General features: G+C 41.0%; 1 protein-coding gene across 5 annotated transcripts in view; it reads left to right on the top strand.

Annotated features, from left to right (window-relative positions):
• Window positions 1-24889, top strand: part of LOC139693278 (GTP-binding protein 2) — a 44198-nt gene that overhangs the window by 10136 nt on the left and 9173 nt on the right. The window contains exons 1-8 of one of the 5 annotated variants that reach the window (XM_071591386.1): window positions 1654-1794; window positions 12440-12616; window positions 12775-13002; window positions 17675-17884; window positions 17966-18292; window positions 19247-19465; window positions 21815-21926; window positions 24497-24684. In XM_071591386.1, coding sequence (XP_071447487.1) covers window positions 1747-1794; window positions 12440-12616; window positions 12775-13002; window positions 17675-17884; window positions 17966-18292; window positions 19247-19465; window positions 21815-21926; window positions 24497-24684 — 1509 coding nt within the window. In that variant the 5' untranslated portion in view covers window positions 1654-1746. Of the gene's footprint in view, window positions 1-1653; window positions 1795-11690; window positions 11885-12108; window positions 12225-12249; window positions 12338-12439; window positions 12617-12774; window positions 13003-17674; window positions 17885-17965; window positions 18293-19246; window positions 19466-21814; window positions 21927-24496; window positions 24685-24889 lie in introns of those variants that run through there. The other 4 variants (XM_071591390.1, XM_071591389.1, XM_071591391.1 and 1 more) reach the window with 4 other exon arrangements.

The following is a 24889-nucleotide window of genomic DNA, read 5'->3' as shown; positions in this document are numbered from 1 at the left end:
ATGGCCTTCTTTTATATCATCCCTCCTTTCATTGGACGACTTCACCCTCTCGTTTGCGAGTCACGTGACGCATGGACGATCCCTTGCGGGCGAGGCAGCAATGCTTCCACTCTTCCTTTATGTTAACAGGATCGCTTTTTCTTACTGAAGTGGGTCAGTGTGGTTTTGAGTGATAATTGAGGTTTTGATAATTGTTTCACGGGACAAACCTTTCACCCACTAAGATAAAGGAGGCGTCCCCAGCTATCGCACTTTTCACTCTCCCCTCCCCCCTCCAAGAAACCAGCGAGTTTTGAACTGGACGTTTTCACTCCTCTTGGTGAAGGACTCCCTTCGCCCGGGGAGACTGGGAGTCGTCGATCGCAATGCTCCGGTCAGCGAATGCGTCCTTCCCCCTAAGCGAAAATACTTATTTCCCCTCGCTCTTCGAAATGCGTACGTACTGCAGTGCACTTACTGACTCACCAGGCGATATATCGTTGGGTCAAAAATGTTCGCCGCACATGATATATCCTTTCTCTATGGCTCTGCAAAAGTGCATAATCAGCTGAGGCCTGTAAAATACCCTTCCGCAACTCAATCGAAAATCAATTACGTTCGATTTCCCATGGTAGAAGTGATTTCGCAATGTGGTCAAAAGTTGAGTGTCGCTACCAATTTTTATTTTCGGAGTCAGTGACCATGGTGTCTAAATAGGGGACGTGTTGGCCCCGTGGTTAGAGTTAGCGGTTACTCACTGGAAAGTCTTGGGTTCATATCCCGAGCAATGCTTTTGGGTGACCTAATCCAGCAACACTAGCGATAGATTCGTGGGAAACAATGGTGGCACAGGAAATGGATCTGGCCCTCGATTGTTGCTCTGCTAAAGTGCCCATTTCACACTTAACCTTAAGACTTAGTCCAAGATGAGATCTTCAAATAACTATCACAACCAGAATTTTGCTTGGTTATAGTTTCGATGAGGATTTTGTGACTTACAAGAATTAAGTGTGAAAAGGATAGAATATCTTATGGCAAAATTTTGAAATTGAAACTTCTTGCAGGATGAAAAGGTGAGTAACTTTGGGAATCTTTGTTTAAACACTTACTTGGAATCAGGAATGCACGCTTAAGCAATGGCCCGAGCAAGCTAACTTAATTAATACATTTTTAAAAGTTTAGACTTGCATGTGTGTCAATGAAATTATTTAATTTAAAAACTATTTATAATTATAAAAATAATATTCAAACAAAATAATAGAAACCCGATAATAATAACCTTATTCTCGTCCGTTCCCTATTAAATATTTCGCTTTCCATGGAGCGTGGAGAACTCACAGAGGCATCAAAATTATTTGTCATGTTTGATTATAAATTCCTTTTTATCTTTAAGCCTTAAACATAATTTTAAAGACGATGCTCGATTTCCACTCGATTTAAAGAAAATAATTAAACTATATGGTCAAAAAATGTTTATCAGATGAGGATCCTGTGGGTTTGAGAACGCCTTCCTGTAAAAAGTTGGAGAATGATTATCATGGCAGCGACATTTTTAAGCATTCTACCCTCTTTTAATAATACCATGGGATAAGGAGATGTAAAGTCCTGCTGATACTCTTCGTATTGGTTGCTCTAATCATCTAGTATATTCACCCGCGCTTTATTTTGCAAAAGAATTCTGCTACGGGCTGTAGCACCTCAAGACGTCATTATGACATGGGCTTCCCACTTGGCTGTCTGTGACGACCTTAGTGAGAATATAAAGTCATGCAGATCAGGTTGCTGCCGCGTCTCAACCGCGCGCATCACACAACGGTAAGAAAACGCCACTACCCTTCCACAAATGGCAAGGATTCCTAATGAAATTATACAATTTTCTTCCTTAAATTACCTTTTTTATCCATGGTAAAAATGTTTCATTTCATACGTTTTTTAAATATTCAACAAAAAAGACGACTTCTACTGTTGCACTTGGATGCAATGATGGAATAAATTATTTACGAGTATGTTGAATCTGTAATCAGTTTGACGAACTACAGCATTTTACCTTTTTGAAGTGTAAAGTGCTTTGAAGGATATATTTCAATCATATTTTAAAATGCAGGAGCCTTACTGTCTCCTTGATAATATTGCATCAATGCCATTTGCTTTTGGAAATGGCTTTGGCGCTTTGATTTCACGGGAATCTCATTAAACACTCGTAAATAAGGAAAAATCTTCTATTTAAATAAAGTGTCTTTAATTATGGCGTATATCTATTATCTATATATATATATATATATATATATATATACAAATATATAAAAACACAGATGTAGATTTTTAGAATATAGAGACACAAAGAAAGGACACTCACAATTTGTTATTTTACGTTTCGACAGCACGGCTGTCGTCTTCAGAATGGCGTTCTCGGGGAAGAGCGGAGAGGATGTGCGGGGGAGAGGTGGGGGAAGGAGAGGTAAAGGGACCAATAGGAAATGAACAAGGGGGTGGGGGGGATATGTAGGCAGCCAATTGATGCATTCAGTGGGCTTGGTTCAGCCCGGGCGGTTTGAATGATTGGGCCACCCAGATATGCGCCATCTCGCGGGTTCTCACTTCTATTCTACTCGCAGATTTGGGAAGGATTTCAATAACCGAAACAGAGAAGCAGTCGTCAAAAGATTGGTTGTGGGAAGCGGTGTGAGTAGGGATGGGGTAATTAAGAAAGGTGGGAGATTTGGTGGAATATCGGTGGTTATTCATGCGGAGGGAAAGTGCGGTCGTGCATTCGCCCACGTAGAAGGCAGGGCAGAAGTTACAGGAGAGGCGATATATAATATTTTTTGAGGTACAGGTGGCGAGTGGTTGGGAATTGGTACTGAGTGAGGGGGAGGGTCTTAAAAGATGACAGCATTTGCAGCGTGGGCGGTTGCATGGTGCGGATAGGGGCGGGGGAGAGACGGGGGTGCTTGAAGTTGGATTTGTGGACTTAAAGATGTCTCGCAGGTTCGACGGGCGTTTAAATGAAACAGAGGGACAGTGTGGGAACAAAAGTGATGTGGACTGAGTGTTATTGATAATTGGGAAGAGGTCACGGATTAGATGTTTAATTTTGTGTGTTCCGGGGAAGAAAGTGGTGATAAGATTAGGGCATTTTGGGCGGTTTGGTTTGGGGAGGGGAGTGTATTGTGTTGACGGTTTGAGGATTTTACTGTTTAGCAGTTTTTCGGGGTACCCACATTTTCCACAAATCCAACTTCAAGCACCCCCGTCTCTCCCCCGCCCCTATCCGCACCATGCAACCGCCCACGCTGCAAATGCTGTCATCTTTTAAGACCCTCCCCCTCACTCAGTACCAATTCCCAACCACTCGCCACCTGTACCTCAAAAAATATTATATATCGCCTCTCCTGTAACTTCTGCCCTGCCTTCTACGTGGGCGAATGCACGACCGCACTTTCCCTCCGCATGAATAACCACCGATATTCCACCAAATCTCCCACCTTTCTTAATTACCCCATCCCTACTCACACCGCTTCCCACAACCAATCTTTTGACGACTGCTTCTCTGTTTCGGTTATTGAAATCCTTCCCAAATCTGCGAGTAGAATAGAAGTGAGAACCCGCGAGATGGCGCATATCTGGGTGGCCAAATCATTCAAACCGCCCGGGCTGAACCAAGCCCACTGAATGCATCAATTGGCTGCCTACATATCCCCCCCACCCCCTTGTTCATTTCCTATTGGTCCCTTTACCTCTCCTTCCCCCACCTCTCCCCCGCACATCCTCTCCGCTCTTCCCCGAGAACGCCATTCTGAAGACGACAGCCGTGCTGTCGAAACGTAAAATAACAAATTGTGAGTGTCCTTTCTTTGTGTCTCTATATTCTAAAAATCTACATCTGTGTTTTTTATATATTTGTGTGTCGCCGAAGAGCGTTCCATTTCGAAGATATTTTATATATATATATATATATATATATATATATATATATATATATATATATATATATATATATATATATATATACATATATATATACACACACATATATATATATTTATATGTACACACACATATATATATATATATGTATTTTTATATATATACTATATATACATAAATAAAACATTGTGTGACTCCTAGCAAAATACAAAATCCAGCATCCCACTCTACATCAGGTCCCTCTTCAGCTCTGAGTACTTTCTTCCTCCCTTCATCCCGTCCAACATCCCTATCCTGTTCCTTCCCTTTCCTCTTTTGCCCAACATTCTCCCCTCAATTACAGTCTTCAACATCCCACTGCCGGTCAACACCCCCTTCAGCCACTTTTCCTGCTTCCATAGGATTTCTCCCAACAAATCCCTCTCTTCGCCCACCATACCAAGACCTTCCTCATTTGTTTTCTTCTCTGTCCATTTCACCTTCTCCATTCTTCTCCACACCCACATCTCAAAAGCCTCCAATCTACGTCTATCCTCCTGCTTCAATGACCACGTTTCCGCACCGTACATAACTACGCTCCATATCAAAGTCTTTACGAGTCTTTTCTTAACATCCTAACTCAACGTCCCGGTCATCAACTCCCTCCTCCTTGTGAAAGCCTCTTTGCCTAGCGCAGTTCTTCTCCTTACGTCCCTACTACATTGACCGTGTTTGTCCAAAAAACTGCCGAGATACGTGAATTGTTCCACCTGCTCTATTTTTTGCCCTCCTATTTTTAGGTTTAGCTTAGCCTTTTTTATTTTTGTAAATAGCATAACCTTTGTTTTATTAATATTGATTCTCATCCCATACCTTTCGCACTGAATTTCCAATTCACTCAGCAATGCTTGCAACCCCTTGGCTGACTGACAAACTAAAGCTTGGTCATCAGGGAACCTTACTGATTTTACGAATTACCCGCCCACTTTCATTCCTATCTCCAGTTCTTCCCATGCCTCTTTAATCATTTCCTCTGCATACAGGTTGAACAGCAACGGTGATAATGGGCAACCCTGCCTTACGCCTCTTCCTAACACTGCCCATCCTTACTCCCCGTTCCCCCATCGCACTTGAGCAGTCTAAGGCATGTACAGGTTACGGATTAGCCTCCTTTCCCTCCAATCTGTTCCTATTTTCTGCAATATACTCATTAGTTTTTCCCAATTCACTCTATCAAACGCTTTTTCGAAATCTACGAAACAGGCAAACACCTGGTTGTGTTCTACATTCCTCTCGATTAATAATCTCATTACTGCAATGGCATCACGCGTACCTCTCCCCTTCCTAAACCCAAACTGATCATCCCCTAAGTAATCATTTGCCCTACTCTCTATCCTTTTGTTTATGATCCTAAGAACAACTTTAGCTGCGTGGGATATCAAACTAATTGTCCTGTAGTCCTCACATTACGTGGCCTTTACCTTTTTCGGAATAGGAACTAAAACTGATCTCACAAAGTCTTCCGGCCAGATTCCTTCCTCATAGATACTACGAATCAGCCCATACAGGGTTCTTCCGGAAAATAAGTGTACTGATTTTTTCCCGCCGCTCCAGGCCCGCCCAGCACCGCTCTGACGGGCTGCGATTGGAGGGGGGTATGTTGGCAAGCGACGCTGAAAAAGGCAGTCGGCTCTGAGCTGTTGTGTAGTAAGGAGCTCTGTTAACTCGAACCTCCACGCTCGACCCACGTCACGGAACGCGATGCCGAAGTTTTTGGAGCAGCGGTATTCCATCAAATTTGCGGTAAAGCTTGGGAAATCATCCCCTAAGTAATCATTTGCCCTACTCTCTATCCTTTTGTTTATGATCCTAAGAACAACTTTAGCTGGGTGGGAAATCAAACTTATTGTCCTGTAGTCCTCACATGATGTAGCCTTTACCTTTTTTGGAATAGGAACTAAAACTGATCTCACAAAGTCTTCCGGCCAGATTCCTTCCTCATAGATACTGCGAATGAGCCCATATAGCCTCTTCCTCCCAAATTTTCCTAAGCATTTCAATAGTTCAGCGGGAATGTTATTCACCCCCGCGGCCTTATTTAGTTTCATCTCCCTTAATGCCCTTCCTATCTCTTCGTCGAGTATGCCTGGACCTAAGCTATCTTCCTCTACGTCATGTTCCTTTTCTATGTCTAACTTTATTGGTCTAAGTTCTTTACTATACAATTCTTCTATATACTCCTTCCATCTCTCTTCTATCTTTCCTGCGTCAACTATTACCTTACCCGCCTTATCTCTAGACGTGGTGGAAGTGCTTGCGCGTTCCGATGACCCCTAGAGCTGTGCTGGCGGGAGTAATAATAATTGCTCCTGGTAGGCTCACCCATGTCAGATAGGTCGAAGGTTAGGAGCCAGACAAAAGGTAGTCCACGCACCGTCTGATCCTTAGTGAGTCGGCATCAATGGCATCTGACCCCAGTGGGGCGGCCAGTAAGTGATGGTGTCACGTTAAAAACACTATTGAGGAAGGCAACGGGAAACCACCTCAATTATAATTCCCAAGAAAAAAATGATGGACAATACAGAGATTTGGAGTCCTGGCAATTACGGAGCTCGGCCCAATCCGCCGTGTGTCGTGCCCAGCAGCGGGGGAGGTAAGGCTTCCGCGGTCGTTATCCCACGAAACCCTTGCAAGGGAAGACCAGCAGCAGCAGGACAGAAGACGCAGGAGAAGAAGACCAAATTAGTTAGAATAGGAGCGTGGAATGTTAGGACAATGATGAGGACAGGGATATTGGAGAATGTTAAGCGAGAGATGGAAAGGGGAAAAATAGATATTTTAGGTCTATGCGAGGTGAGATGGAAGGATAGCGGGGATTACTGGAATGATAAATATAGAATAATATATAGCGGCGGGGACGAGAGCCAAAGAGGGGTTACCATAGTATTAAATGAAGAGGTAGAAAGAAGCGTAGTCAACATAAAACATGTAACGGATAGATTATTACTAGTAGAGATAAAAGCAGAACCGACGAACTTGGTTATCATTCAGGTATACATGCCACCGAGCAACCATAAGGAAGAAGAGATCGATAGGATACACGATCAGTTAGAGACAATTATCGCGTGTGTTCCCGCAGGGAAACATTTAATAGTGATGGGGGATTGGAATGTGACGGTAGGCGAAGAAAGAGATGGTGATGAGGCGGGGGGAAACGGGAGTGGGATTACGGTTTAGGCACGAGGAATGACCGCGGGGAGAAAGCAGTTGACTTCTCCAGGAAAATGCCAGATGACTCAGAAAGGTATCAGCTAGATTATATTCTGGGTATACACAGGTTTAGGAACAGTGTGATAAATTCGCACAGCTTCCCGAAGGCGGATGTGGACTCTGACCACAATTTAGTAGTTATGAAATGTAGCGTTCTTTTCAAAAAGTTAAGGCAGGGGCAGCGGGTTAGAAAATGGAATTTAGAAGCATTAAATGGTTTGAAAAGGAAGTAGTACCAACAGGCTGTAGAATAAATCATGAACGATGGTAAAGAGCTAAGCACTATCGAAGAAAAATGGGAAAGTATCAAGAAAGGGTTGTCTTAAGCCGCAAGAGACACTATTGGAATCGTTAACATGAAAAGGACTAGGAAACCATGGATCAAGGATTAGATGATTACAGAGATGATTGAGATAAGAAAATGGAAGAATGTAAATACAGAGTTAGGCGAAATGAAGTACAAAGAGTTAAACAATAAATTGAGGCGGGCAACAAAAATAGCAAAAGAAGCATTGTGGAAGACTAAGTTGTAAGGAGATGGAAAGTTTGCGGAGGAAGGGTGAAATTGGTGCGCTGTACAGCAAAGTTAAATCTTTATTGGGAAGTAAGAAAGGGAGATCTATACTAACTGTTAGAGATAAGGCGGGTAAGGTAATAGTTGACACAGGGAAGATCCAAAAGAGATGGAAGGAATATATAGAAGAACTATACAGCAAAGAACTTCGACCAACAAAGTTAGACATTGAAAAAGAATATGACGTAGAAGAAGATAGCTTAGGGCCAGGCATACTCGACGATGAGATAGAACGGGCATTAGGGAGATGAAACTAAATAAGGCCGGGGGGGTAGATAACATTCCCGTGGAACTATTGAAATGTTTAGGCAAATGTGGGAGGAAGAGGATATACAGGGTTCGTCCGGAAAATAAGTGTACTGAGCTCAGGAAAAAAAATTTATTACACTTTTACATATCTTAACCTAATATTCCTCAAAATAGGACCCTTGTGAGTCGATACACTTGTTCCAGCGGCGTTCCCATTCCTGGAACGCTCCCGCGAAGGCATCATCGGGAACCTCTCGAAGACACGTCGTCACGGCCTTTTTGACGGCGTCCAAAGTCCCGTATCGCGTTCCTTTCAAACTCCTCTTTATCTTCGGGAACAGAAAGAAGTCCGGTGGTGCCAAGTCCGGGCTGTAGGGCGGGTGCGGCAGCGTTGCCACGCCGTGCTTGGCCAAGAAGTCCGACACGACAAGCGCGGTGTGAGACGGCGCATTGTCGTGATGCACCCGCCAGATGTTTTTGATCGCTGGCCGGACGCGGGCGACTCGTTTTCGAAGCCTGTCGAGCACTTGGACGTAAAATGCAGCACTTACAGTTTGTCGTTCAGGTACAAATTCGTAGTGGACGACTCCCCTTTTGTCAAAAAAGACAATGAGCATCGCCTTGATCCGAGATTTTCTCATGCGAGCTTTCTTTTGACGGGGTGATGATGGGGTGTGCCACTCCGCACTTTGTCTCTTCGACTCCGGGTCGTACTCAAAGATCCACGTCTCGTCACCCGAAACAACGTTCTCTAAAAATATGGATCATTTTTGCAGTGATCCGCAAGTTGTGTCGCGATTTCCAAACGATTGAGTCTTTGATCATCACTGAGCACTTTCGGCACCAACTTTGCACAAATTTTTCGCATCTGTAATTGCTCCCTAATAATCTCGTGCACTATTGTTTTTGGCACATTACACTGCTCTGCTATCATCCGAACACTAAGACGACGATCAGAGTTCAGTATATCGCGAACTTTTCGCACATTTTCGTCGGTGAGTGTCGTTGATGGGCGTCCAGGCCGTGGTTCGTCGTCGACCTCTTCTCTGCCCTCCACGAACATCTTGTGCCACCGAAAGATCATGTTTCTGGACATGGCTGACTCCCCGTAAGCCTGGTTAATCATACCGACAGTTTCGGTAGACGATTTCCCAAGCTTTACCGCAAATTTGATGGAATACCGCTGCTCCAAAAACTTCGGCATCGCGTTCCGTGACGTGGGTCGAGCGTGGAGGTTCGAGTTAACAGAGCTCCTCACTACACAACAGCTCAGAGCCGACTGCCTTTTTCAGCGTCGCTTGCCAACATACCCCCCTCCAATCGCAGCCCGTCAGAGCGGTGCTGGGCGGGCCTGGAGCGGTGGGAAAAAATCAGTACACTTATTTTCCGGAAGAACCCTGTATGGGCTGATTCGTAGTATCTATGAGGAAGGAATCTGGCCGGAAGACTTTGTGAGATCAGTTTTAGTTCCTATTCCGAAAAAGGTAAAGGCCACGTAATGTGAGGACTACAGGACAATTAGTTTGATATCCCACGCAGCTAAAGTTGTTCTTAGGATCATAAACAAAAGGATAGAGAGTAGGGCAAATGATTACTTAGGGGATGATCAGTTTGGGTTTAGGAAGGGGAGAGGTACGCGTGATGCCATTGCAGTAATGAGATTATTAATCGAGAGGAATGTAGAACACAACCAGGTGTTTGCCTGTTTCGTAGATTTCGAAAAAGCGTTTGATAGAGTGAATTGGGAAAAACTAATGAGTATATTGCAGAAAATAGGAATGGATTGGAGGGAAAGGAGGCTAATCCGCACCCTGTACATGTCTCTGACTGCTCAGGTGCGGGTGGGGAACGGGGAATCCGGATGGGCAGTATTAGGAAGAGGTGTAAGGCAGGGTTGCCCATTATCACCATTGCTGTTCAACCTGTATGCAGCGGAAATGATTAAAAAGGCATGGAAAAAACTGGAGGTAGGAATGAAAGTGGGCGGGAAATTCGTAAAATCAGGTGGGTTTGCTGATGACCAAGGTTTAGTTTGTCAATCAGCCAAGGGGTTGCAAGCATTGCTGAGTGAATTGGAAATTCAGTGCAACAGGTATGGGATGAGAATCAATATTAATAAAACAAAGGTTATGCTATTTACAAAAATAAAAAAGGCTAAGCTAAACCTAAAAATAGGAGGGCAAAAAATAGAGCAGGTGGAACAATTCACGTATCTCGGCAGTTTTTTGGACAAACACGGTCAATGTAGTAGGGACGTAAGGAGAAGAACTGCGCTAGGCAAAGAGGCTTTCACAAGGAGGAGGGAGTTGATGACAGGGACGTTGAGTTAGGATGTTAAGAAAAGACTCGTAAAAACTTTGGTATGGAGCGTAGCTATGTACGGCGCGGAAACGTGGTCATTGAAACAGGAGGATAGACGTAGACTGGAGGCTTTTGAAATGTTGGTGTGGAGAAGAATGGAAAAGGTAAAATGGACAGAGAAGAAAACAAATGAGGTAGTACTTGGAATGGTGGGCGAAGAGAGAGTTTTGTTGGGATAAATCCTATGGAGGCAGGAAAAGTTGATGAAAGGGGTATGGACCGGCAGTGGGATGTTGAAGACTGTGGTAGATGGGAGAATGTTAGGCAAACGAGGAAAGGGAAGGAACAGGATAGGGTTGTTGGACTGGATGAAGGGAGGTAGAAAGTACTACGAGATTAAGAGGGACCTGATGTAGAGTAGGATACTGGATTTTTCGTTTTTTTAGGAGTCGCAGAATATTTATTTAGTAGCTGTGTCCATCCAAAAACCTACCTTAACGGTAGATTACCTAATAAGTATAATTTTTTATGTATATATATATATATATATATATGTATATATATATATATATATATATATATATATATATATATATATGTATATATATATATATATGTATATATATATGTATTTCTGTTTCTATTTGTGTTTCTATATTATGTGTTACTGTGTATTATATATATATATATATATACGGGTCGCGGTAGTCCAGTGGGTGGAGCGTTGGACTGCTGACCGAAGGGTCTCGGGTTCGATTCCCGGGCGAGGCACTCTGGGCACCTGCAGCTCCACCCAAGCTAAAGTGATTATTTGGGTACTAGGTTTTCCTGGGAAACTATAACCGGCACAGGGAATGAAACTGGCCCCCCTACCCTGATGTGTTAATATCACACGCCGTATAGGGCTTAGTACTGGATGATCTCTACCATCACCTACTTAACCGACCTACGGGTTGATTACTGTGTTTATGGTTTATATGTTCATGTACATATACACATACATAAATACCGCTATACATTTTGTTAACGTACAAGTATTTCTGATGAAATTTCCGTAAAAAATAGCGTCAAAGCCATTCCTAAAATAAATGGCATTGGTCCAATTTTAGGAATAAAATATTAAACGGCTGCTGTTCTTTAAAATATGAATATTTATGAAATCTATATACTTTTATATAGTTTATGTCCAACGTTCTTGCTAATTGGCCTCAATAATCACTTGAATTAATCTTATCCTCCATACTTAATCCCTCTATAGTTTTGGCGCTTGGCATCACCGATGGGGGCAATCGAGGAGTATTTTGTCGCCTATGGCCACCCGTTTTTGCGAACTATTTTCTTTTCCGTGATCCAACTGTAACTCGCGCGGCAGTAGTGGTTACTCATTGGCTGCATGGGTACAGACTCGCAACTAGAAAGATCGCCGTTGCTAAGGGGGTTGTTGGGCAAGGTCAAGGACTAAGACGGGAAAGGGACGGGGAGTGACTGTGGAGCCCCCGTCGGTGAGTCTATAATCTCTCAGCTGGCTGGGGACGGCTACCTTGGATGATGGCGGCGGTGGGGGAAATAATATTATTGTTTCGGATCTTAAAGTAAACAAACAAAGTAAGTTCTCCCATCAATGATTACCTGAAACTATCTGTTCATTAACACGTCATTATGTGATTTTTATGTTGAATATCACCACTGTATGTGTTCCATCGGTAGTTTTTCTGATATTGGTATCCAATTTTAGAACGTTCAGTTGTAACGGATCCAAGAACGGAGAAATTACGTTTTATTTATTATGAAATGGCTTAGGATGTTCTTTGTCAATTACTTCTCGAAGTAGCGTTAGTACCATTGTAGGCTTAGCATCCGTCATCCTCTTAATCTTCTTGAACATAAGAATTGTTTCGTGTGAGCGAGTTTACGAAACACAGACACAATGAGTAAGGGGCGAACGGTACGGACAAGACTTTCACTTTTCCCGTAACAGCTGTTTACGTCCTTCCATAGCTCGCGCCTTTTAATATCCTTCAAGAATCGGGAACTGTCTTTGCTTGATGCCTTTTCTAAGTTAGATTTGAGTGCAGATTTTATTGTTTGTTTTGTTGTTCGTATGTTCTGTAGTTTCCTATCATTTTATAGAAAATGATGAATATGATATTTTTTTCACAGGAAACCATGGATTCGTTTTTAGGACTTTTCGATCCGTCAAACTCAAATGAGTGGGTGGACAACGACGAATACCCAACCCATCACCATCTCCCGCCGGAGCCACAATTAGGGAATGTGGAATATAAATTGAAACTAGTCAATCCATCCAAGCAAAGATTTGAGCATCTTGTTACTCAGGTAATCCATTTCTTTTTAGGTGCGTCAGTAATTATAAATTGCTAATGATGATTTTACTTGGGCAATTCAGGATCCCACAAGTAATCTAATTTTCCAAATTTGTTTTTAATTTGGATCTGGATTTTAATTGAATGATGTAAAACTACTCTTTTCTGCAGATGAAATGGAGGCTACGTGAAGGCCAGGGAGAAGCAATATATGAAATTGGAGTTGAAGACAATGGCATATTGACGGGACTATCAGAATCTGATATGGCTGCAAGCCTCCAGACTCTTCAGCAGATGGCATTGAAATTAGGTGCCACCACGGCAGTCCTTCGTGAAAGACCAGTCGACAGTTGTGACAATGGAACTCTTAGACATGTTGCTGAAGTCCTTGTTCGCAAGGTAATATAGTTAAATGTGTAGAAACCTGATAAGCTATCACAAATAGATTAAAATGGCAGGCGTTATGACACCTGCAACGAGATCAATTCTCTCGGTGCAATTGTTACCATTTGGGTTGAAAGAGTCTTTTGAAGGAGTGTGCACGTATGTCTTTCATGAGTTAATAATCGTCACCAAAAGAGAGATGCTAAAAGCATGTGTACATTGTTGTCCCTAAGTTTAGAAAAGGACCTTTTGGGTGCAAGTGGGCCAACCTAAAAGTAGTGATAGGTTACTCATCCTCCTCCTGACTTCAAAGCGACTATCACGGGAAATTGCCGCATCTTCTTAATGGACATGGGAGGAACTCAAACTAATAACCCAGGGCTCTCTTAAGATACTTTTCTGATAATTTCGACATAAGAGGTACTACAATTTAATATTACTGAGTAAGTCTTCCCATAACTCGTGAGTGAGGGTAAGGCCTAGGTATATAATTGAGTCTACACATTCTATTTTTATGTTCCCAATGAAGTAGGCATTCGGATGGGAATTGCTCGTTTGCCAAAAAATTTTGAAGACTAACTTTGTTAAGTTTAATTCTAATTGTCAAGTGTTGCACCAGCTTTGTATAGCATTAAGGTCATCTGACAAAGCTACTGTGTTCTCAGGATCACGGAAATCATGATAAACCACAGCATTTTCAGCAAATAAACGTTACTTACTTATGACTATGGAGTCAAAATCGTTAACGTAAAGTAGGAATAAAAGAGGTCCAATGGCATTTCCCTGGGGAACACCTGAAGTAACTTCTACTGCATTTCAGCTAACTCCATCTGTCACTACTATTTGAGCCCAACCATTCTAAAGGTCTTTAATCCAACCCCGGATATTTTTATCTATACCATATGCTTCTAGTTTTGCGAGTAGGTACATTGTCGAAGGCTTTATTAAAATCTAGAAAAATTACGTATTAAAAATTGTGTTACACAATTCATTATTAAAGACCTAAACTTCACAACCTTAAAGCAATTTATTCTGTAATGGAAGTATACCAATTTAAAGGATGATTTGGATGTGATGCTTAAGTCTATTGAATACTCAGGAGAACTTGTGAAATTGAAATGTACCATTCATATTCCAGTTTTTATATTGTATTGAAGAAAGTGAACAAGTACATGTGTATCAGTCCTGGGCCAGAACTCATACCTTCCTAGTAAACAGTGTTTCAATTTTGATAGCAATCTATCGATGGATGTTAGTTTCTTTTCACCAATGCCGTTGGTCATCATGGCAGGTAGTGTGTTGGTTAGAGGCAGGCGTTGGGTAAGCCATGAAACCTGTTGCACATTGGTATATGTGCTCTTCTATGGCAAATCACTAAAACACCATGTGTTTCATGCTGTTACTCATTACACTGTCTACCACTTTTATGGCATCAATAATTATAATATTCTCTTTCTCCCTCTCACTGCTTGCCTAACTTCCTCCCCTCTGTAGTAGTCTTTCATCAGCGTCACTCTCTTCCCCAGCTTTAACTTACTAGCTTCTCTGTTCCAATGGCATGTCCTGACCCAGGAAAATACTATTGTCTTTAATATAAAGAAATCATTAGCCCATTAAGTGCTCTATCTCTACAAAACATGTGCCCTTAATGTCAAATTCCCTTTTTCTCATTGCAGAAATACTCCTACTAAATACTCCTGAGGAGTTTCAGATGAGTCATATTATCCGGCAGTTACAATTTTGTATTCTTTATATGCTGTCTCAATTTGTTGTATAACTTTTATGAATTTTCTCATTGTGATTATTTTCTTCTAATGTAGCCACTTCAAATGAAAGTCTGGCCTGAATATAGTAATGATTGATGAATGGTCAAGTGTAATGCTTTTAATCACAGTTTTATTCTCAACAAATTAGTTTAAATAGGCTACATCATCTTACTTTGTTTTTGGTGTCATAGTAAAATAGTAACATGTTTTTAAGCTGGCCACTTAATGATTCATGATTGGCCCCAACAGTTAGGGCAGAAAGAGAGGAGAGTTTGCAGCATATATGAGATTATATGATTTCACTATGCTTGGACATCATGGGAAAATAAGGGGAGGTACTCCAGAAGTGGCAGGGAGGTAAATGCAAATTGGCTCTCGGCTGCAGGTTGACCTAAGGTTACCGCCCAATTTTTCGTTCCCTTGCCTTTTATTTGAAGTCCTGCAATTAACGGAGTAAAGTTTTGCTCCATGAATCATATTAAAGTATGCTACTCTTGAAATTTCAGTATCGATCTTGAAATGGCGCCTCTCCTAGCGAGGCGCCTTCGCTCGGGGTGCAACCTTCGCACGGCTCTGACTTACTCTCGGTGGATGGTTTCCCACGGCCGTTCGTTCTTCAGGGAACACTCCCTTTGACTCATTCTGCGTGAACACCCGCACGCAAATGAATTATCGAATAACCTCGCAATAAAAACTGCGTGCTGACAAAAGCGATGGTCCTGCAATAGCCCTGCACCTTCCCTCATTAAGTTTCTTTGCTTTTATTTTAAATGGAGTGATATAGAATTTCATAAAACTGTTCCAACTGTGCGCTACATGTGAGAGTCTTGAATCGGTCACTAAATGAACTACTTCACTGGAAGTTAACAACTGTTGGGTGATCTGGTGTGTGACCACGGAGGGGTGGCGAAAACACCATTGTCGCAGGCCATTACACCTCCTCGCCGCACTGTTTATCGAACGAAGGGAAAATATCGTGAATGAGACCGAGAAAACTCCGAGGACACCTCCTTCGTCGTCAAAGTTAACGAACGAAGTCAAAGGCGCCCGAAATAAGAAATGAGCAGGTTTTGGAAGCTGGTAAAGATAGGTTGATCTATTTCTTTAGTTATTATGGACCCAGCGTCCACTTTGAGAATAAATGTGCGGTCCACTTGGCGAATGAAATTCGGTGCTGGGTGCACTGCTGGGAGTCTACATATTATTCCCTTCCGTGGGCAGAGGAAAATGACCGCCGCCCTATATACTTGACTCATAATTTTATCTGATTACCTCATCGGAAAACGCGAAACTCCCGCTATATTTTTTTTTAATATCTCCACGTTATTTTAAAGTAATTAATACGATCCCTCTTGCAAGAGTAAATGAGATGAAGAAAACGGGGAAAAAATACAGGAATAGCCTCTTTGCGTCCATTTTAGATATCTTGTAAAAAATAAATGCCTTAATTTTCTCTCATTCAGTCTGCCGAAGCCGCGAATGGCATCCGCTTGTTACCGAAGGGAGCCATAAATGCCCATCGCGTCCTCCAGCGGTTTGCCACCAACTCTCGTAAAATGTAAGACAGCGTTAGAGCTGGGAAGAAAGAGCATTGTAAATTGCCTTATTGGACTGTAGAGGTTAATTTGCTTAGCTAAACTGGATAAAGTATCACTGGAGATTATCATATAATCGGGACGCCGCGGCAACTTGCTGTGAGAGCAATGTGTCAACAGTTTCAGTCCGGTTGAGACGAGGTATATATGTTTCAAATGAGTGACAAGGATTCTTAAGGTACTGCTATGACATAAAAAATATGCCCACGGAATCCAGTTGGAGAAGCTTTCTCTTGAATTTGAGAAATTTGATCTTGTGCTAATTCGAGTGTATGAAAGAGAAGCGATCGAATTTCTCGGTTAATATCCCCGCACGTGACATGGCAGTGGGAACATTAGCCTAGAAATGTAGTGTCTACATCAGACTCAAACCCCAATTTGTGCAGTAAAAATGTATACGGCTGGCATTCGTTTTTAACTATAGCCGCGGATTTGGACAATTCGTGCTGTGATATGTTCCACCGTCGGTGGTTGAGGATTGTTAACATAGTTCTTCGAGAATCATCCGTTAGGCCTCCTTATTGCGTTTGCATTAAGGGCCGTGTTTCAAAAAGGCTGACAAAACTACATTAATAATTCTAAAGAATAGGGTGTTATGGTGAATAATTGTTGTTCCCTTCAGATTATTTACATGTCTAGTTTGTTTGCTCGATGCAAATTGAATTGAGTGCTAATCACGAGCGATTTGTACTTAATTGACTTCGCGAGCACATCACAGTGTGCTCCCCTATCACATTTCTTGCCGACAAGACGCCACGGATGATGCAAGGCCAGGACGACCTTCAACCACCTGTGTTGACGACAACATTAATTGTGTGCTGTCCCTTCTCCTTACCGATCATGGAAAAACTGTCCGAATGATAGCTGATGGACTCAATCACCATCCTTGATTATCTTCCTTATTTGCCACATCTCGCCCCCGGCAACGTTTTCCTATTCCCAAAATGCAAAAACGTGATGAGTGGACATCACTGGGAAGATGCGGACAAAATTAAGCAAGAAATGACGAGAAAACTAAACAGCCTAACTGCCAAGAGGACTCCCAAGGATGGTTTAAAAAGTGAAAAAGAAGATGGAATAAGTGCATAGCCCACGAATGGAGAGTACTTTTAACAGGGGACAAAATATATGTGGACTAAATTGTGCGAAATAAAGTTTTTATGGCCTCAGTTCACGTATTTATTGGACAGACATCACAAGTTAACTCCTTCAAACTGCCATTGCATTTTTATTTATTTCAAAAGTATTCACCTAGCCCTCTTCTTGAATATTATATTTGCCCTCATAAAATGCATGAGCATTGAGTATTGATTTCTTCCTGTGTAGGTCCCTGATGATCAACATAATATAGAAGTTCGTGTGGCTGTGATTGGCAGTGCTGATGCTGGGAAATCAACCCTCCTGGGTGTTTTAACCCACGGGCAACTAGACAATGGCCGAGGGAGAGCACGTCTCAATATGTTTAGGCATCTGCATGAAATCCAGTCTGGCAGAACGTCATCAATATCACATGAAATCCTTGGTTTTGATTCACAGGTAGTAGAGCTTGGTTTTTCTCCTCTCCTGAATCATTCTCTGTCACTGCAAAAGCGTAATACTCAATGCTTGGCTTTTTAGGGTCGCCTAATGAATTACAGGGAGCTGACAACTGCCGAGGAAATTTGCGAGAGCTCAAGTAAACTGATTTCATTCCTGGATTTGGCTGGTCATAGGAAATATTTGAAGACGACGATACTTGGCCTGACGGGCTACTCACCACACCATGTGATGTTGGTCGTGAGTGCGGTGGGTGGGGGGAGGGTTTCCGGAGAAATGGGTGTGTCGGCCGAAGCCAGAGAGCACCTGTGCCTGGCCCTTGCTCTTGATGTGTCGTTCTTCGTTGTCATAACGAAGGCAGATGTGGCCTCATCATCAGCTCTGGATGCTGCTCTGAATGATGTTGAGGTGGGATATCATTTTTGTCTGTCATTGAAAATACTAACGTTAACACCCAGGGCCACATTATATAACATGTAAAAAAATTCTTTAGACTGTTTCTTTGTAACTGGAGAAATGAAATTTTCAATCACAAGAATTGGAATACAATTGGAATGAATATTAATGCAACCTTATACCAAGTTACGATTGAAGTGACATGCATAAATTCTCATTAAAAATATGGTCATTAATGCTTCAAAAAAAGAGTTCAAGTTTTATTATCAGGCTGATGGAGATTCATGCACATTGATTGAATCATCATTTGAGGATTCTGTCAATAGCAATTAAGTATTAGGTTTTATGTGGAATTAACAAAGTTTTTGAGTTATTTCAAATAAAAAATGAATAGGACGTCCTTTGTAGTCTATATAATACCATATAGCCACTAAGCCCAGGTTGTCAGCAGTTTTATCGTAAGCATTATAGTTCAAATTACTTCCTAGTAATGTTATGAAAAAAGACCAACCCATTGAATGACAGCATTTCGGTGAAGATTTGGATATTATACATAAAATACATTACACAGGGATAAAGCTTTAAAGAGTATCATTTTTATAGCCATTTGTTGGTATGTAATTATTTTGCTTATTATAAACTGCCCTTATAGGAAGCCAGGTGATGGTTTAGATGGTTTTTTAAATTTGGGTTGTACTAAGAATTGTGCAAACTGATTTAACTCTGTGTTTTAGTTGATAATTGATGGCATCAGTTTATAATCTTCAATTGGATGGTTTGTGTCTTAAACTGTGCTAACAAATTATTTTTTCCTTGGCCTGAAAGGCAATTACAAGGTCTTCAAAAAATGGCAATTTCACAAAGGATTTTATGTGAATTTTTTATGAGAGTACACTTTGAAACAGCCTTCTAGCCTTGCAGTTAATTTAATCTAATGTGCACATTTTTATTGTCTTTTCATTGCAGTCAGCTCTGAAATCGGTTGGTGGGGGTGGTCGGCGAGTTCCACTGAGGGTTTGCAATGAAGATGATGTCATAACTGCTGGATCAAGACAACTTGCTGACAGTGTGGTGCCACTCTTCTGCGTCTCCAATGTCACGGGGCAAGGTCTTGACCTCCTTGCCAAGTTTCTGCATGTCCTACCTCCCGGAACAAGTACCAAGGAGAAGGAGAGATTGGAGCAAGTGAGCATCATAGTCTCTCTCGTATTTTCCTTCCAATCATGAATAAAACTTTACTCTGTGGCATAGTATACTGTAAACTGCTAACACTAGTTTTTCTCTAATTTTTGTGCAAGAATAGCATTATCTAAGGTTCCATGGACATTTGGCATAACTCTTTATTTTGAGAACAATCTATCAATACTTAAATATTTATGTCAAATCTTAATGAAATCAAAATGTGCTGTGTAAGGATTCATGACATAAACTGAGAAGGACATTGATGTTATCTATATATATTGTGAAAGCCTCTTTGCCTAGCGCAATTCTTCTCCTTAAGTCCATACTACTTTGACCGTGTTGGTCCAAAACACTACCGAGATACGTAAACTGTTCTACCTGCTCTAGTTTTTGCCCTCCTATTCTAATGTTAAGCTTGGCCTTTTTCTTTCTAGAAAATCGCATAACCTTTGTTTTATTAATATTGATTCTCATCCCATACCTGTCGCACTGAATTTCCAATTCACTCAGCAATGCTTGCAACCCCTTGGCTGACTGACAAACTAAAGCTTGGTCATCGGCAAACCTAAATGATTTTACGAATTCCCCGCCCACTTTCATTCCTACCTCGAGTTCTTCCCATGCCTCTTTAATCATTTCCTCTGCATACAGGTTGAACAGCAACGGTGATAATGGGCAACCCTGCCTTACACCCCTTCCTAACACTGCCCATTCTGACTCCCCGTTTTCCACCCGCACCTGAGCAGTCTGAGACATGTACAGGTTGCGGATTAGCCTCCTTTCCCTACAATCTATTCCTATTTTCTGCAGAATACTCATTAGTTTTTCCCAATTCACTCTATCAAACGCTTTTTGAAATCTACGAAACAGGCAAATACCTCCTGGTTGTGGTCTATATTCCTCTCGATTAATAATCTTATTACGGCAATAGCATCATGCGTACCTCTCCCCTTCCTAAACCCAAACTGATCATCCCCTAAGTAACCATTTGCCCTTCTCTCTATCCTTTTGTTTATGATCCTAAGAACAACTTTAGCTGGGTGGGATATCAAACTAATTGTCCTGTAGTCCTCACATGATGTAGCCTTTACCTTTTTCGGAATAGGAACTAAAACTGATCTCACAAAGTCTTCCGGCCAGATTCCTTCCTCATAGATACTGCGAATGAGCCGATATAGCCTCTTCCTCCCAAATTTTCCTAAGCATTTCAATAGTTCAGCGGGAATGTTATCCACCCCCACGGCCTTATTTAGTTTCATCTCCCTTAATGCCCTTCCTATCTCTTCTTCGAGTATGCATGGACCTAAGCTATCTTCCTCTACGTCATGTTCCTTTTCTATGTCTAACTTTGTTGGTCTAAGCTCTTTAATATACAGTTATTCTATATATTCCTTCCATCTATCTTGGATCTTTCCTGCGTCAACTATTACCTTACCCGCCTTATTTCTAACTGCTATCGTTGATCTCCCTTTCTTACTTCCCGATAAAGATTTAACTTTGCTGTACAGTGCACTGATTTCACCCTTCCTCTGCAGACTTTCCATATCCTCACACTGCGTCTTCCACCATGCTTCTTTTGCTTTATTTGTTGCCCGCCTCAATTTATTGTTTAATTCTTTGTACTTCATTTTGCCTAATTCTGTATTTACATTCTTCCATTTTCGCCACTCATCCATCTTAGTAATCATCTCATCTGTGATCCATGGTTTCCTAGTCCTTTTAGCGTTAACGGTTCCAATAGTGTCTTTCGTGGCCTTAGACAACCGTTTCTTGATACTTTCCCATTTTTCTTCGATAGTACTTAGCTCTTTACCATCCCCCATGATTTCCTCTACCGCCTGTTATATATATATATATATATATATATATATATATAAATATATATATATAATTATATATATATATATATATATATATATATGTATATATATATATATATGTATATATATATATAAATATATGTAACGATTGTCCGGAAAAACTCATACGAGCGGCACAATAATGGGCTGACACAACATAACAAACAAGAGAGGTCTCTGCAAGAGAGCAGTCTCTCTTGAAGAAGGCCCCTGAGAGGGCCGAAAGCTCGAACAATTTACCGTGTAAGTGTTCTTTTATATGTGTCTATTCTTTTCTATTTGTGTTATGTTGTGTCAGCCCATTATAAATATATGTATATATATATATATAGTTATATATATATATATATATATATATATATATATATATATATATATATATATATATATATATATATATATATATATATAAATATATAATTTTGCTCAGAAGTAACCAAATGATTAGGATTTATTTTGTGGAAAGGCTCATGGAAAACGATTCTTCTGACAGGAGCCGTGCGAGTTCCAAGTGGATGAAACCTTTAGAGTTCCCGAGGTTGGAATCGTTGTGGGAGGACTTCTGACCAAAGGAGTTATCACTGAGGGGTCCAAGCTAATGATTGGTGAGTTTCATTTTCCTTATCTAAGATTGACTCCTTTATTACATTGATCTCCTTCAGGTATAGTGTACCAGCAAAGGTACTCTTTGATTTTCCTTACGCAGAACTCACCTCACCTAAGGCGCACGTGACCTCACCTAAGGCGCTTGACAAATTGGTGTCTTTGGATAGCTTACTCTAAGAGCATTCCTCTCATATTATGCCAAAGGCATGAAGTGTCTACGGCTATGCAAGCAAGTTATGTACACTTACTTCCATCAAAATTATCTATCTCGTAGTGGCATTTGAAAATGTCGGTTTTACAAATTTAGGGAATTGAAACATAAAAGATGGTTGTGGCTCCTACAACTGTTTCTAGTTCCTTTAAAATAATTTGAAGTTATTTCACTTCAGAATAGTGTTGTTCATATTATGGTTCAGAGCAAAATGATGAATTGTGCAAGTTTGAATGGGAATTCACAAGGGTCTTCATCAGCCTCGGTGAATCTATTATTATATATGTGCAAGGAATAATGAAATTGGTGCTTCTGTTTGCATCTGGATGTTATTGCAGACCCTTAGTCTTAGAACAGTAATAATCTCTATTTTTGTTGAATTTAATAGATAATGCTGCATTTGATATACTGCCAAATACAATCTACAATAATTTTTGCCCACAGTTTATAATTCGTTCCCAGAATAACACCGTGCAATAGGAGGGATTCTACGAGGGTTGCCATTATACTTTGAGCCTTGACAACACTAAGTGCTTTAGGTGCCATCTGACGTTTCTATCTGATATTTTGACCCTTTAATCGCTAACTTCCTTCAGAACATTTTGTCGTTTGATCATAACTTGTGTTGTTTATAGTGACTCGAAAATTTTGTCTCAGCAAAAAAATTGAGGTAACTCGTGAACACTTTCGTGTGCTGATTTTGTATGACTTTCGACGTGGATTATCAAGACAGGAGTGCATTGATCAACTTACTTCCACTTTTGGCGATCAAGCCCCGTCCTTTGCCACTGTGGAACACTGGTCAAATGAATTCCATCATGGAGGCTGTTTGCTCAGCGACATAAGTCGTGAAGGTCGAGCAAAATCAGTTGTGCCAGAAAACACTGATGCTGTTCAAGAACTAGTAAAGGAAGGTCATCATGTGAATTATCGTGAGATTGAGGCATCCTTGGGGATTAGTATGACGAGCATCAATAAGATATTGCGTGAACATTTAGTTGTGAAAAAACTTGGTTCGCGTTGGATTCCTCATAATTAGACAAAAGCTCAAAAAGATGCTCGTGTCAATTGATGCAAACAAATGCTCAAGAAATACAATCACAGTGAATCAAAAGCCGTGAATGACATGTACACAGGTGACGAATCTTTCGCAATGACGAACAGCAATCCACAATTTGGGTCTTCCAAAAGTGATTCGTGCATGAAGTACATCGAAGCAAATGATATAATAAGAACTTCGTGGCAATTTTCCACAGTTAAAACTTTATTTCCGACCATGGTTTCGATACACTGTATCATCATCAGGTGATACAGGGTATCGAAACCACGGTCGAAAATAAAGTTTTAATTGTGGAAAATTGCAACAAAGTTCTTATTATGTCTCGATTCCACAACATCACGCCTGACTCTTCACTTTTCGAAGCAAATGATCATCTGCTTCTGCGGAATAACTGGACATGTGGTAACCGTACCCTTAGAGTCAAGTAAAACCGTGAATTCTGAATGGTACAAGATGATCATTTGTTTGCCACAAGGGCTTGGTGAAATATGGAAAAAGAAGCGGCAACGGAAGGCCATTCTTCATTATGAGAATGATTTCACAGATCAGCTGAAACAACTGCCTACCTATTTGACTGGCCAAAACGTCTAATTGATGGGTCTTCCTCCGTACAGCCCTGATTTAGCACCAAATGACTTCTTTTTATTCCAATTTATTAAGAAAAAATCGCATGGCCAATGTTTTTTGGTGCCCGAAGAAGCCATTGATGCATTCAAAAACCATGTTTTGGAGCTATCTCAATCGGAGTGAAAAAAGTGTAATGAAAATTGATGATGCCGCAAGTCGGTGAAACGCGTTGTACCGTATAATAAAATCTGTGGAAAAGTACGAGTCTTTCTTTCTATCTTAATAATGGATACTGAAAATTGGTTCGTACACATGCTAAAGTGAACTGATTATCATGGAGAATATTTTGTAAAACATCAAAGCCATTTTCAACTATAAATTACTGTCTTTTGATTATTGGGGTGAAAATATAAATAGCAACCCTCATGGGTAATAACAGTGAATCATAGTTTTGAAAATAATTTTTGAGAGTGTGAACTTATTTGATGGGAAGGTGGGTCAGAGAGTGCCAGGGATGCACACTCCTCTATACCGAGAACAAAATTTCAATTCTTTCATTGTATTATTCACAATCATGCCATTTTATTCCATGACTGCATTGTCTTTACATTTAACCAGTTTTGATCAGAATCTTATTATGAAAGTATATTTTCCAGAGTAAGTTAAGGTTATAGTGTATGTCTTCATAATACAGGTTTTGCATTGTTCAATGTTCTTTTGATTTTAAACAGGCCCAGTTGACACAGGATCTTTCTTGCCTGTGACAGTTCAGTCAATCCACCGGAACAAGGCTCCGTGTCGAGCCGTGAGGGCATCGCAGAGTGCATCACTGAGTCTCTTCCCGGAGGTGCCTGGCCTGCGAAAGGGAATGTTCCTCCTTGGCCCTGGAGCGCAGTTGTCCGCATGCCTTTTCTTTCAGGTATGTTGTCATGCCTCCACTCAGATCTGCCATTTCGAATGACAGGAGAGGTTATTTTATTGAACTGTTCAATGGGACGCCAACAGTAGCTGAAATAGGGGCTCCATACTTCATACTCAAGTGTTCTAAGTGCTGACGGTCGCTATCTCTTGAGAAGATTGAGCTTTGACAGATATAAGAGACAGGCGATAGATATTTGAGCAAT

Source organism: Hetaerina americana, unplaced genomic scaffold, assembly GCF_022747635.1.
Source record: "Hetaerina americana unplaced genomic scaffold, ioHetAmer1.1.p SCAF_456, whole genome shotgun sequence".
NCBI classification, from domain to species: domain Eukaryota; kingdom Metazoa; phylum Arthropoda; class Insecta; order Odonata; family Calopterygidae; genus Hetaerina; species Hetaerina americana.
The sequence above is the reverse complement of the archived record's forward strand: the minus strand, read 5'-3'. Positions and strand labels throughout refer to the sequence as shown.